General features: G+C 38.3%; 1 protein-coding gene across 6 annotated transcripts in view; it reads left to right on the top strand.

Annotated features, from left to right (window-relative positions):
* Positions 1-18365, top strand: part of Mctp1 (multiple C2 and transmembrane domain containing 1) — a 592391-nt gene that overhangs the window by 170349 nt on the left and 403677 nt on the right. For 4 of the 6 annotated variants that reach the window (XM_042054767.1, XM_042054765.1, XM_042054766.1 and 1 more), the window contains exon 2: positions 17183-17205. The exons of the other annotated variants lie outside the window; for them this stretch is intronic. In XM_042054767.1, the coding sequence (XP_041910701.1) occupies positions 17183-17205 (23 nt within the window). The remainder of the gene's footprint in view (positions 1-17182; positions 17206-18365) is intronic. 6 annotated transcript variants of the gene reach the window in all.

The following is an 18365-nucleotide window of genomic DNA, read 5'->3' as shown; positions in this document are numbered from 1 at the left end:
ATTCAGGGGAGGAATTGGGAAGAGATCAGAAGGATGTTATATAAGATGGACAGAGGGCATCCTTATCAATATTGACATCTGGATTTTATTCTCTCCCAAGCATAGATATGATTTCTGTGGATAAATGTTATTTAGGTTGTATGTGTTCTTTTTAAAATACTTGTGCTTTTCTGCATGCATTTCAGTTTACTATGTATAAGAGAGATCAAAATAATTCTGACAAAATTTTTGGTCTGTTAACAGACACAGGCAGAAAATAAAGAACTAGAAGAAAAGAGTAAGCAGCGTGTAAGACACGCATGGAGATATTCCTTTGAAACTGATTTAAATTGATACCAGAAGAAATGAATTAACCATTTGATATCACTTATTGAGAAAGTCCATGTCACTTACTTTCTTTCTGGCTAGTTTTATGTCAATTTGACACAAGTAGGAGTCACTGGAAGGCAGAAGCCTTAGCTGAGAAAATGTCTCCATCAGGTTGTTGGCAAGTCTGTAGAACATTTTCTTAAGTAGTGATTGATGGGAGAAGGCCCAGCCTGTTGTGGGTGGGGCCATCACTGGACTGCTGGTTCTGGGTTCTATGAAAAGGTCTGAGCAAGCCATAAGGAGCAAGCCAATAAGGAGCACTCGTTCATGGCCTCTGCATCAGCTCCTGCCGCCAACTGCAGCACTGCTTGAGCTCCTGTCCTGGCTTCCATCTATGAATAAATGCAGCAAAAAAGTGTAAGTAAAGCCAAACCTTTCCTCCCTGAGTTGCTTCTGGTCATGGTGTTTCATACCAACAATATGCTTTTCGTTATGGGATGTGTGCATTGTGTGTGCATGTATATGGTGTGTGGTGTGTCTGTGTGTGTACATGTGCGTGTATGTGCATGTTGTGCATGTGGTGTGTGTGTGGTGTGTGTATGTGTTAGACTATGTGCTTGTGCAAGTAGGGTTTTAGATTAAAAGTTCTGTCTGCAATAAAACTTTTTAGCACTCTGATTTTATTATTTGATAAGTATAATAAAATATTTAAATGTTCTGAACGTTTTATGAGTTAAAAGCACAAGCAATGGAAACAGTATTTGGTTTTAACCACCATAGGTTAAACTGGAATAGATTTCTGTGTGAAGCATGATGATAGTGAACACGCTCATTCTGCCAACCACAAGTTGTGAATATTTTCACAGCAAACAAACAAAGCATAAAAGAAACAATATTTTGTGGGACTCGAGTCTTCCTGCTTATTTCATTGTCATTCCTTCTTCAGGAAACCATTAGGCAAAGTGTACCTTCAAGTTTACTCCTGGATTAAAAAATGGCTAATTTCTTCTATGTGTTTAATTTTAAGAAGGCACAATTCAGACAGGAACAACACAGAAGCGTAACATCTGCTCTAGAGGGTGATTAACCCTTCTCGATAGCACAGATTCAGACCATGCCTGTGTGTTGGTACTAGGAAAAGCTGAACTTGCTCTGGGTGTTTGTTTACTGCAGATGGTAAAGAGTTTCCCTGAGAATCCTTCCCTCTAGCTCTACGAACTGATCGTTTCTTTCTGTCCTTACGGGAAAAAGAGCCCTTTCGCAGGGAGTTTGCTGTTTGGAAAGAGGGTTGTTTTCCTGACATCTTAAGATAAAGTGTCCCGTGGAAATTTCATGGACTTACAGAGTTGTAATTTATAGCAGACATAGAAAGTCAGGGACAGTTGCAGTAAGTGTTATCAACCACAGTAGTAGAGGATAAAGTCCTTTCAAATACTTGCCAACAAGACATCCTGAGTGTTGGCATACTTAGTTCTGGCATATAACAGGACTATATCTTGAGAGCATGACAAACAGTGGATAAATGAGTATTAAAGTTGATATATTATATGCCACATTTATTGGCATCAGCACTTAGATGTCAAGGACACTTTGCCTCTAGGTAAAACCAATAGTCAGTGTGTTAATTGGGGCCTTTCCAAGAGTAATAAAAATAAAACCAAACTTCTAGTGACTTATTTCTCATGGAACATCCACCATGGGTGTTAAGAATTTTCCTAGAACTTCAGTTCCTTCCTTTAGGGATTGTGCTGTTTGCTAGGACTTTTGAGGTCTTAGTGGTCAGAGAGAAAAAAAAGAAAGACAAAGAACAGAGAAAGCATAGCCTTTTTTTATCCGTCTTTGCTGGTTATTGACTGTTACCAAGAAGTGGTGCAAATGGGCAGCTGTTTTGCAGCCAAAGAAGGATCCACAGGCTCTGTATTATGGCACAGAGCCCTGAGTCCCGTTAGAAATTAAGCTGTCTCTGACAGGATCAGAAAATGTGAAAAAATCTTATCATTTGCTTTGCAAATGTGTAGTGCTTTGGGGAAAATAATTCGTGCCTACCGTCAGGGTGCCTACAGTCAGGGTGCTTGTAAACCCCATGATAGGGTTTGGTGATGGGTGTTCAGCAGCTTCTACACATTGGTTGCTTTTGTTATAGGCGAAGTCTGAGGATGTTTCTGTTGAGTGATTCTGTGGATCCAGCTAACCTGCCAACTCTTTTAAAGTTTAATTTTGCATATCCCTCCTAAAAGCAAATAGGAACTTATGCAAAAGTACTTCTGACTTGCTTTTCTTGTTTGCAAACATTTAAGCTGGTGTAGTATTGACATAAGGAAGCTGTCTTCTGATAAAAGGATTAATTTATAGTAGAAAGTAATTACAGAACTGTTAGACTCAGTGACAAAAGGTTGGTGTTTCAGAAAGCACCTCTGCAAGTCAGTAGACTCTGCTGATCCCATTCTGTCTGTTTAACCCAAGGCGAATCCTGGCTGGTCTCATCTCTGCGGTCTGGATCTGGTTCTCTAGTGTTATGAAATCCTATGAGGTCTCGAGTCTTCTGCCTGTTGGGCAGGACATATCTGTGCAGCTCGTTATAGAAGGAGTGACATGAAAGTCGCCAGCACAACAAGCACTTTGGTGGTGACCAATACATTTCTGTCTTTTGAGAATTTACATTCTTGAGAATGGGTATGTGAAATCCACATAAACATCACAATGGCTTTGTCATTATCTGCCTGTGTGGGAACTTTAGATTTTTTTTTGTTTGTTTGTTTGTTTTTTGGTTTTGTTTGTATTGTTTCCTCAACATTACACTAGTTTGTAGCTTCTTATCTTTACATAAATATACTTTCTAAATTTTGCTTAAAGGGCATACATATCATTTTGTAGTGTAGAAACAGGAGGGTTTTATTGACCTTGTTGCTTTGGTGTTGGGTGGACGCCTCACCAGTCAGGTCTGTGTTGGATGTATACCCTTGCAGCCCAATCCCCTGAAGAAAATCTGTTTTTGATCTTACCTCTACATGTTTCTGCCAGACTTTGGGAGAAATTGTACGAACTGAGTTCATCTCTGCCAGGTGTGTTCATGTGCCAGGCATTGTCTGTTATCACAATAGAAGTAATCTTACTGCTACTTAATATAATTTTTCTTTTGTGATTTCTTTGAGTGGCATGTTAAGTATTGCTTTAATTGAAATGTAGCACCTGGTATAAAATAGTGGCTGAATAATAGATAGCAATCCATTGTTGTACATTGTGCCTAGATGTTCATCTTCTTAAGACTGTGCTGATTCTTGTGCATTTATTTTCAACCTAGACACAGTCCTCTTTACAGGTATTTATTGGCATCTACCAGGTATGAGTGTGCTGGCCAGTTTTATGTCAACTTGACATAAGCTATAGTCATCTGAGAGGAGGGAACCTCAACTGAGAAAATGCCTCACTAGTTCAGGCTCTAGGCAAGCCTCTAGAGCATTTTCTTAGTGACTAATGAGGAATGGACCAACGCACTGTGGGTTGGTGGACCTGGGTTCTATAAGAAAACAGGCTGAAAAAGCCATGAGGGAGCAAGTCAGTAAGCAATACTGCTCATTGGCCTCTGCATCGGCTCCTGCCTTTAGATTCCTGTCCTGACTTTTTTCGGTGGTGAACACCAATGTGGAAGTGCAAGCCTACTTGCTTTTTGGCCCTGATTTTTCATAGCACCAATAGTAACCCCGACTAAGATGGTAAGTTCTGGGGATAATATATATGTTATTCATGTATATATATATATTTTATATATATATATAAAATAGTATCAGATGCTGCTGCAAAGAATGTGTGAGGCAGGTTAATTATCAGTTGTTAGTAAGGCTTTCTTTCCTTCTATAAATACTGTGAAGATGATTTGATTCAGGGCGATGCAAGTTACTTCTGACCCAAAGATTTCACAAGCTGCTTAGATTTCTGATATTCCATTATAATTCTCCTTCCCTTCTGCTTTGGAGTTTCTGCTTTTAAAACATTGTATACAGGCTTGTATGTCAGCCGGGAGCATAGTACACTAACTATTAATCTTTAACACCTTGCTGAGAGTTGCTTTGCATGGTTACTTCTGGTTAGTCAGGGAGGTATATATAAGACCTGGAACCCAGCAGGTAGGTCAGCATCCCTGATCCAGGAGGTTCTGACTTTGCATCTGGTCCCTTTAAATGGCTGGGTGCTTTTCCAGCTTTTGTCAACCACAAACCATTTGAACAGAGTGAGAACATCACTTCCGGTGGGGCAGCCAAGGTAAGTCATGCTCTTGTTATTAGCATGTGGGAAAAAGAAAAGGGATCTCTGCACAGATAATTTACTTTTTCACAGTAGTCTACACTCAAGTCAGCTTGACTACAACACAGCATTGAAAAGTGAATCCTAAAATGAAAAAGAGGTGTATCATATAGTTTCCCAGTAGTAAGTGGCCGGGCTATGAAATCTGAAATGCTCTAGCCCTACCCGCCCAAGAAAATGATTTTTCAATTTGTACACAGTGGATGAGTCCTCTCTGTTTCGTGTTTGTGAATAATCAGTTTTTGAACAAAGGGAAAGAAAAACTAGAATTCAGGAGCTTTCTAGATTGAGAAGAGTTAGCACACATGGGATCTGGGTTTTGTAAAAACATCTACAGGTTAAGGGAAATGAGATTCTTGGATTTACTTCTTTCTGTAACCTTGGTAGTCTCTCAGTTTTATTTCTTTTTTTTTTTTTTTGTTTGGTTGGCTGCTTGTTTTGAGATAGGTTGGCCTGAAACTCACTGTGTAGACAGACTGGTCTTGAACTCACAGAAATCTATCAGTTTTGTTTCCAGAGTGCTGGTATTAAAGGTATTTCACCATGCCAGGTCAGTTTTCTTTCTTTCTTTTTTTTTTTTTCCTCATGGTTTATTTTTTTTTATATTTAAAAATTTCTATCTCCTTCCCTCCTCCTCCCCCCTCCCTCCGCTCCTCCTCCCCCTTCCCTCCCCTCCTTCTCCCCCTTCCCTCCCCTTCCCTCCACCCATACCTCCCCTCCCTCCCTCTCAAGGCCAAGGAGCCATCAGGGTTCCCCACTCTATGCTAAGTCCAAGGTCCTCCCAACTCCCCCCAGGTCCAGGAAGGTGATCGACCAAGCTGAGAAGGCTCCCACAGAGCCCGTCCATGCAGAAGAATCAGAGCCCAGAGCCATTGTCCTTTGCTTCTCAGTCAGCCCCCGCTGTTGGCCACCTTCAGAGAGACGGGTTTGGTCGCATGATCCATCAGTCCCATTCCAACTGGAGTTGGTGATCTCCCTTTAGTTCTGTCCCACCGTCTCCATGAGTGAACGCACCCCTCACGTTCCTGACTTTCTCCCTCATGTTCTCGCTCCAGTTTTATTTCTTTAACAATATATACTAATTATTATTTAATCTTTAATTATGATGTGCTCTAAAGACTTTTGTAATAAAATGTGTCTTAAAATATTTATAATTATTTTATTTTAACAATGTATATTAATCACATAAAATGATAGATTCATTGATAATATTTCTATACATATTTGTAAGGTATTTTATATTGTTTTTTATAAGTGGTGAATAATACTAATATGAGATTTTGGGAAAATATCCTTTTTGATGCTTCTCGTTCTATGAAGGGAGTTTTCTCACAGTTATTCATTTATTAAGAGCAAATGTCCTCAAACAATTCAGTACTGTCTCCGCCAGGCTCCTGATACACAACACAAACTGAGAAAATCTGTGTTCATTCTGAAAGGTGATCTGGTTTCTCATGTATTTTCAGATTGAAAATGAGTACTGACTAATGGTTTTAAAGTCAATTACTCAAGATATGAAACTAATTATATGATCATTTGTACCATGTTTTATATTGTCTCTTAGTTCATTTGTTATTCTATATCATAATTAATACTTAGCCAAATAAAGCATTAATTTTCTAATTGCTATTTTCAGGGCGATAGACTTTGAGGAAAGCATTTACTATCAAGAAAAGAAACTTTTCCTCCTCATTGAATAGATTCTCAAAAGTAATGAGTCTGTGGAAACATCCAGGTTGGTGTGTTTTAGGCATGAATACTGATGTGTCATTATTCCGTCCCTTATCCTTCACTGCCACTGCTCAGGCCCAGTCAATAGGTCAGTACAGAAAGCCACGAACTGGTGTTTAAACAGCACATGGCCAGTCTTGCTTTTAGGCTTTCTGCCAAGTGCAGAATTTCCAGGAGCCGAGAAATGCTGATACATTCATCTTTGAAACTCCAGAATCTGGAATCATGTCTGGTTCTCAGTCCTCAACTAACATTGTTGAATCAAGACAAACAAAAGCCCTAAGAACACAAAGTTCTTGTTTTCCTAAACATTCATGCCAGAATGGAAAGCTACCTGCAAGGTGGTATTTAACCTGTCATTCCTTCCTGTTCCTCCCCGGTTCCCAGTCACGCTCCCAGGAATCTGCCCTTTAGGCAGATGCTTCTTAATATTCCATTGCTGTTGAGGCACTCTGGAGTACAAAGATATTGTGGAGGTGCTCTTTTTTTGTTTGGTTGGTTGGTTGGTTTTTTGTTGCTATTGTTGTTTTTCCAAATCCGTGCTCAAGACCCCAGGCAACTGGCAAAAGGTCCTAGGCTCTTTTTTGGTGTATGCATCTTTTTCTTACAAATTTTCACATGCTAATTCATTCTTTTAAATAGTTTTGTGGATTCCCCAAGATAAGATAGATAAATGGCTCCAAATAATAATCACAGGTGTGCGAGAAGGTCTGTTTCGGAGTGAGCTCAGAATTGCTGGCGTTTTCTTATAAGCTGCTGTTTTAGTTTTATATGCATCTGGACATGGAGAAACGAACAAGCAGAAACATTTGGAAGTGAACAGTTTTCACAGTTCTCCCTTCAATGAAAATACAAGATGTATTGAGAGCTTTAGAAATTTTTAGTATACCATTTTCTGGTGGCAGTGGCATTGTTTTTTGAACATCTGAAGAAATCATGGTATATTATGTATACCATGTAAGAATTTTTCAAGGGATAAAAATTGCAAATTAGGAAAATTAGAAAATGAGGTTTTGTACAGTAGGATCTAATACAATTTTAAGGAATATTTTAATAAATTTGTTTTAGGGCTGTGATTACATCTCAGTGGCAAAGTGCATATTAGAAATACACAAGGCTCTAAATTCAGTCTAAAGCACTGCCAAGACAGTTTAAAAAGCTATAACTTTAAGAACTAGGAAAAGGACCCAATAAACTTGTTTTTACCATTTAGAGGTATATAACAACATTCCATTACTGCATGTTCTAATTTTTTCATGTATCAGAAATTTTTTCTTGTCCTTTAAAGAATTTCAATGAATTATTTGAATTTAAATAAGCTCAGTAACTGTAACAGACTATATGGTTATAGCAAAATATATTATCTAAACTTGTGTATTTTTTTTTGAGATCAGGTCTCATGTAGCTCAGGCAGGCCTGGGATTCATAGGGTAGTGGAGGATGAGTTTGAACTCCTGACCCTCTGCATCTACTTCCTATATACTGGTTCTAGAGGCTTGTACCATACTCCTCTTTGTTTGCTTAAAATTTTAATTAAATGCTAATTTTCCAGATATCCACATACTAATTAAAACAGTAATGCACTGGAAAATCTTCTCACCCAATTGATTCCGATAGTGATGAAGAGCATTCTGCCACACAGAGTCTGGCTCATAAAGTCCAGACTGTGGCCTGTGCCATCATTTAAATTCATGCACAGAGAGATCAAGACGGAGGTAGAGACCTTAAGTGCATAGGGCTGGATCTGTCTTCTAAGGAATAAAAGAGTCTTAATACAATCATCACTTTTATTATTTAGCTTTCAGAATATTTCCTTAAAGGTACTTGAGATTCTACAAAATTTCATCTGGATGTGGAAGATGATAGTGTGTGTGTGTGTGTGTGTGTGTGTGTGTGTGTGTATGTGTGTGTGTGAAAGTTTCAATTCAGGCTTTCATTTGTGGACTATATTTGTGGTCACATTGCATCAAAAATTTACCAAAACAAAGCAAATGGACATAACAGACAAAATAAAATACATAGCACAGAAATGTTTTAGCTTTGATTGTCTTTTAGTTTCTTAATATATTTATAATGTATTTTTAAATTATATTTCTTGTTTGGTTATATTTTTCATTAATTATATTAAAATTTTTATCACATTTATGCAACTTATTATAGTACTCTATCATGGTTTTAATATATATTAAATATACATATTTAAATGTTATATATATATACACATCCATAGTCAAACATTAAAAATAATGACATAACTCACACTAACTATTAGTTTGTCTTTTGGGATATCATGTTGTGTGACAAACCTTTTTCTGGCATGTTATATGATGAGTCTGACTTTCAGGGTTCAAATCCTAGCTCTACAGTTTGCTACATAGCTCCCAGCTCATCACCATCTTGTGCACTGATGTAAGTCTACTCTTAGGCACCATTTTTAGCACCCCTGGGCAAGGCACCAAATAGAGCACAGAAATGTGTAGACCTAAGTCATTTTGCTGCAGCAACAAATATGGAGGCCCTGGGGGATTTTCCATCACCTGAGGAACACACTGCTCTTGTCTGTAGCCTTATCTGTTTGGATGTATAGTTGAGGGGAGAGTTTTTCCCCAGGCAAGGGTGTTTGAACTTTGATACTTTGATAATGGTTGAACTTTCCCAACATAGAAGATTAGATAACTCTGAAGACATTGTTTTTCTGTGCAAGAAATTTCATAGTACCCTTCAGCATGTATTAGAGATGTCACTATAGCAGTTACATTGAGAAAATCATGACAAAAATCTACAGTGTGGTCTAGACAAATATAAACTGAATGTAAACATGCAACTAAACTGAGTATAATACAGTCACTCTGTCACAGCTATTCAACATTTTTATGTTGGATTTTACTTCTTAAAAGTTTTCACTATGGGTAGCTATTTTTCTTAAAATTCTTATTTTTGAATGAGACTGCTAATGCATTACTTTGCATAGAATAAAATCTCAAGTTTATGAAATTTAAAGAAATGACGTTTCCATATTAACCTGAACTGGCTCACATGGCTGCTATATGTTTGGAGTGTAATAGCAATGAAGAAAAGTTCTAGATTTCACTTCAGGGCTTGAAAATAGGATAAGCCTAAATAAACTGTCTTTGGAAGGAACTCCAAGCTCTTCATTTGTGAGTTGCTTCATGACTGGATCTCCATATTTCCCTCCCTTATCTATCATAGTCTTTCAACATTTTATTTCTGTCAGATTTGGCATTTAGCCCCACATGTGTTACATATGACTTCCACACATGTTACACATGACTTCACACTACCCTGGCTTCATATGCGCTGTCCTTTCTGCTTAGAACTATTTTTATTTTCTTTACATTAAAAATGTTTGGGTTTACACATGAACAGAAGACAGAATGCAAGAACTCAGGCATAGAACTTTGTTTGTATAGAAAGAATAGAAGGGAATGAATATGTTCAAAAATATGAAAATATGGTAGTGAAATCCACTACATAAACAATTAATGTTAATATTAAGACAACTTTATAAAAAGGAATTTTCTTCCCCCATAAACTTTATATACATGTTCTTCTATGATAATTTCTTTAATTATGATTGCAAGTTAGGTTTTCCTTTGTTGGAATACTTTTACGTTGAAATAAATAGATACTTGCAAATAAACCCAAAAAGAAGAGGAGAAAGATAAAGGACAGCCCTTGTGAAATACATATGGTGACACACTTTACAAGGACTTTCTGTATTTTATCTTTTTTCCTCAGGGTCTTACCCTCAGATAAGGACTGTTCATATCCTCTTTGTCTATGGGGGAAACTAAAAGAAATGAAATTTTCTCAAGCTTCATGTAGCTGCTAACTGGAGCACTCTTCTGCAAATTCGCTCCTCTCCCACTCCAGTCTCCCTTTCATAAGTGCTTTCATTTGCAGCCTTCTGTGACAGGTGGATTTCTAGTGTGATAAAGACTGTGACGAAAAGCAACTTTGGGAAGAAAAGGTTCATATCACCTTACAGCATGCAGTCATGAGGGAAAGCCAGACAGGAAATCAAGGGAACTTTGGGAAGAAAAGGTTTATATCACCGTACAGCATGCCATCCTGAGGGGAAGTCAGAGCAGGAACTCAAGGCAGGACTCTAGGCAGGATCTAAAAGCAGGAACTGAATCAGGGACCATTGAGGAATAATGGCGGTTGTCTAGAGGATTGCCAAGCTCATCTCCTGGCACGATGGATTGGACAAAAGACAGAGGCCAAGCTCCAGAGCAAAGAAAAGTGACAACTTTATGCATGAAAGTTGTTAGTTTGGCTGAAAGCAGAACACATTTATGTGTCATCTGAATTGCTCTTCAGTCAATTGAACCAAAAGGAAAGATAATTCTCCTATATGCTCCTCTGAACTCAATAGCTCATACCACAGATTTTGAAATAATAGTGTTTTGTATCAGGATATAAATTTAAAAAATTCTTGAATAAAAATCTTGGTGGGGAGACTATACTTTTCATTTCAAAATTACAATTCTTTCACTTTCTGCTTTTATTAGTTTAAATTCTTTTGTAAGGAATAGTTCCTTTTATAACCCATCATCTCAGACTCTCTTAAATTCCAATATGGTCCTGTGGGCAATTTTTCAGTTATTTAAAATGTGAGTTCATTCAAGTGAGGTTGTATGTTTGTTTGGATGTGTGTGTGTGTGTGTGTGTGTGTGTGTGTGCATGCATGTGTGTGTGTTTGTGTGTAGCAAGTGCATACATGTATGATGTTGGAGCTTAAAGCCACAGCCTAGCACCTCCTAAGCAAGTGCTTCCAGCACTGTACTGTGTCCTTATATTTGTATTGCAGGAACAACATTAAGTCATGGATTACTGGTTGCTGGTTTATCATGTCCAAATACTGCTTGTGCGTTCTCTGTATCCAACCTGTAATCAGACATTTAGTTTAGTAATACATGATTCCTTTTGTTAGAAAAGCACGAAGTAAATATTTTCTCTATGATGCTGTGTGAGCACAGCATGTTACATTCTTGTATCTGGTTTTTTTCTTTTTTTCCATTGCTTGGCCAGTTTTGCTTTGCTTTTGTCTCTAATGACTTCATGTTCTGAAATGACATTACCAGCTGTGGGGCACTAGATGCTTTGGCTTCTCAAATGTGTTAGCAGTTCTTGACACAGAGTGTAGTCAAAACCAGAAATAAATAAGGTCATTGTTATAAGATCAGAGCATCAAATATCTAGAATATAAGGTCATAAATACCCCATATCAGGAATATTATGATCTGGATCTTATATACCCCTCCAAAATCATGTGCTAAGACTTGACGACAGTGTTGCCAGGCTCAGAGATAGGGCCTCCACAAGGTGGCTGAATCATGAGGGCTCTAATTCAGCAATGCATTGACTCATTAATGGAGTCAGAGCCTACAGTTTTGGTTGTGTGCCTAGCCTTTAATGAGCCATCTTTCCAGCCCAGTGGAGTCATAGTTTCACAGGCTATTTTGGGGTAGCCCAAACTGAAGAAGGGAAACCCTTCTTCAGGCAACAGGCCATTAGATATGTAAATTTTATGGCCATATTTTGTTCTCTTACTCTCTTGCTTTCTGATAATCATGAGACAAGGAGCTTTCCCACCGTGTTCTTCTGCCATGGTGTTCTACCTTACTGCTACTGCAACTGCCCCCAAACAACTGAACCATTGGTCATGGACTGAAACTCTGAGTTCAAATACATTTTTTTCTCTTCAGTTTAATTTCTATAGGTTTTTTTTCTCACAACCATGGAAAGCAGACAAACTTAAAGGATGCTTAATTTGGTATAAAATGGTAACATTTCAGAGTCAATATAAATGATTGTTTAACTAGGAAAGTATTACAGACAACAAAGAAAATAGTAAATTTCTGTATATAAAAATACATTTGTATATCAGAAGACTCAGAACAAAAGCGAAGAATAATGAAAAATCTGGATTATATGCACATTAAGGATTAATAGCCATGATATAAAATGAATGTTTTAAATCAGTAAGAAAAGTTAACAGTGATGGTTAGCTTTAGTTAACAACTTGACACAACCTATGCTTGTCTGTGGGGGATTGTCTTAGATAAAAAAAAAATGATGTGAGAAGACCAAGATCATTGCAGATAGCACCATTTCTTAGGCAGGTTGTCCTGCTATTGGCTGTTGATAGCTGCTTAGGGAGGGCTAGTCATTTTACTTTGGAAGAGGGCTCTAATAAGTTGTTCATATCTCAGTGGATAACTGCAAACCCATTTACAAATAGGTTTAAGCAGAGACTGCTAGTTTGTTTCCTGGCTACTCAGACCCAAATAATCACACAGAAACTATGTTAATTACAACACTGCTTGGCCAATAGCTTAGGCATATTCCTGGCTAACTCTTATATCTTAAATTAACCCATTTCTATTAATCTATGTGCCACCACGAGGCTGAGGCCTACTGGTAAGGTTTTCTAATATCTTTCTCCCTAAGCAGCTACATGGCATCTCTTTGACACCATCTTGACTCTCTCTATATCTCTGTTCAGATTTCCCACCTATCCTTACTCTACTAAGCCATTGACTAAAAAGCTTTTTTTTTTAGCTTTTTTATGCTAATAAAACATATTCATAGCATACAGAGGGGAATCCCACATCAAACAGGTATCACTAATTGGATGCAGTTAATAAATTACTTAATAATTTAATTTAAAGAGAGGGCATGCAATTGTGATGGAGCTGTATTGGGAAGATCTTGAGAAGAGTTGAAGCAGAGGGGAAAGGATCATGTTGCATTTTTTTACATGTAGATATCTTTAAAGAATAAAAAAATATTTTAAAAGTAGATTAAAGAGCTTGAGCTGATCTCTCAAGCAAGCAAACAAGTGGGCATGTGTGTGTTTATTGCTCTCCAGCTCTTCATTTTGGGTGTGGTGTGACCAGCTGTCTCAAGCGCCTGCTGCCTTGATTTCCCTTTTGTGATAGACTGTAATCGGAAATTGCAAGCTGCAATAAATCCTTATTCCATAAACTGCTTTCTCAGGGTGTTGTATCACAATAGGAATTAAACTATATCAGAAATTGATATCAAGAAAGTCAACCATTAGCCGGGCGGTGGTGGCGCACGCCTTTAATCCCAGCACTCGGGAGGCAGAGGCAGGCGGATCTCTGTGAGTTCGAGGCCAGCCTGGTCTACAAGAGCTAGGTCCAGGCCAGGCTCTAAAAAAGCTGCAGAGAAACCCTGTCTCGAAAAACCAAAAAAAAAAAAAAAAAGAAAGAAAGTCAACCATTGTTGTGATGAACCCAATCATAATCATAAAGAATTTTCATAATATATACTACTGGACATAAATTGCAGCATTACCAGAAAAATTATTAAAAATTATTTGCTGTCACGATAAAGTACTAATATATTTGGATGCTGGAGAAATTATGTACAATACATATACTCTATTAAAAATCCAAAATATAAAGGAATCACAGAGTTGTATAGCTTATTGTATTTATTTTAAAATAATGATTATTTATGGGAAGACTCCCCTCTTGGAAATCTTTCTGTCATTAACTGAAGCTATACTGATTATAAGAATTTTACTCCTTTTGTGACTGTGTAATTGTATCAAACTGAAGAAGCCATCAAGTATTTCCTTACTGTCTGGCTGAGAATGAGAAAAGTTTGATAGTTTTGTCCACCATGGTAATGAAATCATTAATGTCCACTTACTGCCCATTAACAACTCATTGAAATCCTTTGCCTTCCTGACAAAAAATGAGCTGCAAAAGCCTCCAGTTCTCTTACACAGTTTTTTTTCTCCTGTTCATTTCTTTTAAGACTCAAGTTTCTCTCAAGAAAAGAAATTCAAAAATGGAAGTATTGAATTTTCTTTTTGCTTCTTTAACTTTGTTTTGCTGAGAAGATGACACAAAATACCATGGAACTAGGGATCCTGAAGTAACCCTAAAATATAAAACTGGACACCTCTGCTCCCCAAAGCTGACAGCAAGGCTGAGCATGGATGAGAGGAAGTAACTTTTCCAGCTCCTGGGTTCTCACTGACCTAAGGTTAAACCAGCCCTCCTGACTTCTGGTGTGGATGCTTAGGGTTTACTCTTTCCTTCCCTACTGCGCTTTAATCTCCCAGTGCATAGAAATGACTGTTGAAACAAGCAATGGCCCCATCAAGCTCTGCATGTTCTGTGCCTTAAATTTTCTTGGAGGAAAGTCTGTTAGAGAGCTATGACATAAACAATGGAGTAGTCTACAAATAATCACTAAAACTCACAAAACAGTGAAAGCAAAAAGTTGTTTGTCTTTGTGTGTGTGGTGGGGGTAGATTTAGGAATTGCAACTACCTAAACACTGAAGAAACATCCAAGAATGAGATATATTGCATTATTATAACAGGAAATAATGAAAGCTTTTGGGGTTCAATACCAGGACTCTCCTCAGGGTTCAGACTGGATGCAACAGCAAGCGAAAGAGAATTTTTTCTTTGGCTATCTGAGGATGAACAAGCAAATTCTCTCACAAGGTACTTTTCCAAATCAGTCTGTTAATTCTTCTGCTTCTATTCTAATTCTCCTGTTATAATTCTAATTCCTGATAACTTCTTCTCCTCCTAGCCTAAAAACTCTTCATCTTGCCTTACAGTGATAAAAAAAATTACAAGTTACCTTCATTAGTCAAAAGCACATTCCTAGGGTAAATGATAAAGATCTGAGCCATTGCTATGGCAACACAAAACTCCAAGGTTACAGGATTAAGACCATGACCAGACAGGGGAGGGGGCATTAGGGATGGGGAGTAGGGGGACAGGCGGGTTGGGACAGTACCCAGTGATGAACTTTGAGACAAAGGTCTAATGTCAGCAGACTGGCATGCATAGAACTGGCATGTTTTTCTCAGGGTTCTTTCTGTAGTAACCTTGGTTGGACAGCTGTGATTCTGGCCTGTAAGGTTTTAAACTTATGATCTATTTACAAAAGCCTTTAGTCTAGCTTGAACTTGCTCTGAGGTGAAAGTCAGCTAATTTGTGCAAAAAGCGCAAAGCAGGCTTTTAAGTGTCTACAGTCTTCATGGGACAAATAGATCCAGTTATGAAGCATGTCCAAGCACATATTCTATACACCAAAATTATTTAGCTAAATAAGAAAGAAGTCATCTTCCTGACCATTTACAGATATATGTGCCCATAAGACTGACATGCAATCATGAGATTACATATACACATCACATGAGATTACACAGTACAGTGCAGATATTGGGGAGACACCGAGCTGCTTTAGCAAAAGTGAGCAGCAGTTTCCAGAGCTGATGGTCCTGCAGATCTTGTCTGGACAGGGCTAACCTCCATCAGAGTCACTCTTTTGGCTGGCATCTGAATTACCAGGTGCCATATACTGTGTATTTCCACAGCCTCTGACAAGAAATTTAGAAATGGCTGGAACTTGTAATAGCCTATGGCATTTCTAGTATTGGGTAATTGCTTAGAATTCTATATCTTTGTGTAAGTAGTAAAATAGGGGCTTGTTTGTATTCTATCAAAACCAAATCATTAAAGTGTAGGCAGTCAGTTTGCCATTGGCGAATGAGAAGAGGAGGTCAACTTTCTCACACTGTGCTCCTTTAGCTGTGCTCAGATGGATGAAACCTGTGAGTACAACTCTGTTAGAATTTGAAAAAAAATGTTTTTCTTAAAGGAAAATCAGCAGTTTTGTTAACATGGCAGTTGAGATTCACAGAATTCACATGTTATGAGTCAAAATTACATTATAGATCCTTCAAAGTCCCAGGGACAAACTATTTTGATAGCTGATTTATTTAATGATTTTCTAATGCATTAGACATTGTTCATGATCTCAAAATGCTTAAAGTTTCATGGTAGAGATTCATCTGAGAAAAAAAGGGAAGGTCTAGAGTACAGCTTGGACAGACTTGTCTTCTAAAAATTCAAGAATGGAGAGATAGAAGACAAGATGCAAGGAAAATAAGAAAGTACTGTCTACTGCTGCATGACATTGTACCCACAGCTTGGTAGCTTCACAGTATCAATCATTTATTTTGCTCATCTGTGCGCAAGATGGACAAGGATGGAGGACAGCTGGCCTCCTTCCCTCCATGCAGCCCCATTCTCCTCAGAATGGTCCATTTGAATCCCTTCTGGTTGGTGCTAGTCACTAGCAGAGGCTCAGTTTGTACCTCAGGCTGAGGTCCGGATTGTTCTCCGTAAGGGCTTTCCCATGTGCTCTAGCTCTCTGTGACAGGGCAGCTGAATTCTAAGAATGGTCCTGAGGAAAACCAGGTGGAGACTGCACCAGCCTTTAGAAACTACACTCCGATCCACACAGCATCACTTTGCCATGGTCACAGTATTGATGCCCCTGAAAGAAAATGATTCCAGACATCTTTTGACAGAGAGTCAGCATCACATTGTGACAAGAATACACGATATTGGTGTCATTTTTGGTGACCATCTTTGGAACTTACATCTCCTACAACTAACTGTACAGCTATCATTCAACCCTTCACATATACCAAACCTTGTTCACCACACTCTAAACATCTAATTAAAATCTAGCATTTTACAATTTAAGACCCAAGATTCCTTGGGTATACTGCCTTGTGTCCCATTCCTCATCTGAGGAATTGAACTGGAGGGATATGACCAGCTAGGCCCTCTTCCGTTGCTGTCTCTCCGGAGCAGGGCAGGCACCAGTGAACAGCCATCCTCATAGCTCTCTTCTGCCTTTGAAGCTTCACTCTTTGCCTCAGCCTTTACCTTCTATTTGAAAAGAGCATCAACAGAGATCTTAGTGTGCCTGCCACTAAGTGGACTTTGTGGGCTGCTTCCCCACAGATGGAACATCAACAGAGATCTCAGTGTGCCTGCCACTTAGTGGCCTTTGTGGGCTGCTTCCTCATAGATGGTGTCCTTTTATTTCTTCCTTTGCTCCATGGGATAATTTGTTAATTTTTTTTTTGCACTTGACTTTCTTAACGATTTTCTTATATAAGAGATATTAACTATTTCGTAAACATTTTCTGAAGTATTTGGTGGGGTTTCTGTAAGTTTACATCCACTAACACCGTTAATATGTATCCTTTTCTATTTTATTCAGGTATTTTGAGGAAATCCTTGTTACTTAGAACCCTAGTTGCTTAATCAAGAGAGTATGTGACACATATTCCTAAACTTCCTGAAAGGCCCTTGTTGATTTAAAGAATTAGAAGAGACACTGGCTTAGTGTCTGAAATCTTAATAAAAGCCTTAAGAATGTCACCCTGAGAGTTGATAGTTGAATTCTTTGGTTTAAGGGTATTTCTGATGTTGAGAATAGTTTGTTGTGTGGCAAGGCTGACAATAGGAAGCCTATCTGTTTCTATGTAAATTCAGCAACCTTGCTTTTTAGTTCAACTTTCTTTATTCATTTCATAATAGACAGAAAGAATACCAAACCAAACCCAGAAATAAACACATAAAAGTGTCCTCAGATGGAGTGTGGAGTTCATTAGGTAAATTTCTAAGTTCCATGTTCACACCAGTGAATGCTGTCTGTTATTACTTTGCTCTGAGCCCTGGCTTGAGTCCTCCGAGCCAACAAGACAGTCCTGCTACCATCTGCTGGCTCGCTCAGGAAGCCTGTGCACTCTCACTTCCTCTTTCTCCCAAAATTTAATGACATAAGTTGCCTACTTTTCTGTTACAATAGACCTTGTTTCCTTTTTAGTCCCTACTGCTATATAACAAATCACCTGTAATTTAATGGCTTAAGACTTCCATTTCAGTTTGCCCGGAAATCCGTACCCTATTGTTCTCCATATAGTTGAATTCAGATGGAGCCTGGAGCTTGAACTACTGAGGGACAAGATCGCGAAGCTCATGACTGGACTGGCTACAGTGCCTCTTTCTTTCTGTGGATCCTGGGATCCACCATATAGGCCACTTCAGTGAAGAAGGCAGTAGCTGCAGGACACATAGCAGAGTTTTGTCAAGCTTTATACGTCAGAAGAGTCACAAAATCAAACTTGGTTTTAAAAGT

The sequence above is a fragment of the Arvicola amphibius genome, chromosome 3, assembly GCF_903992535.2.
Source record: "Arvicola amphibius chromosome 3, mArvAmp1.2, whole genome shotgun sequence".
Taxonomy (NCBI): domain Eukaryota; kingdom Metazoa; phylum Chordata; class Mammalia; order Rodentia; family Cricetidae; genus Arvicola; species Arvicola amphibius.
Note: the sequence above shows the minus strand (reverse complement) of the source record. Positions and strands in the feature narration are given on the sequence as shown.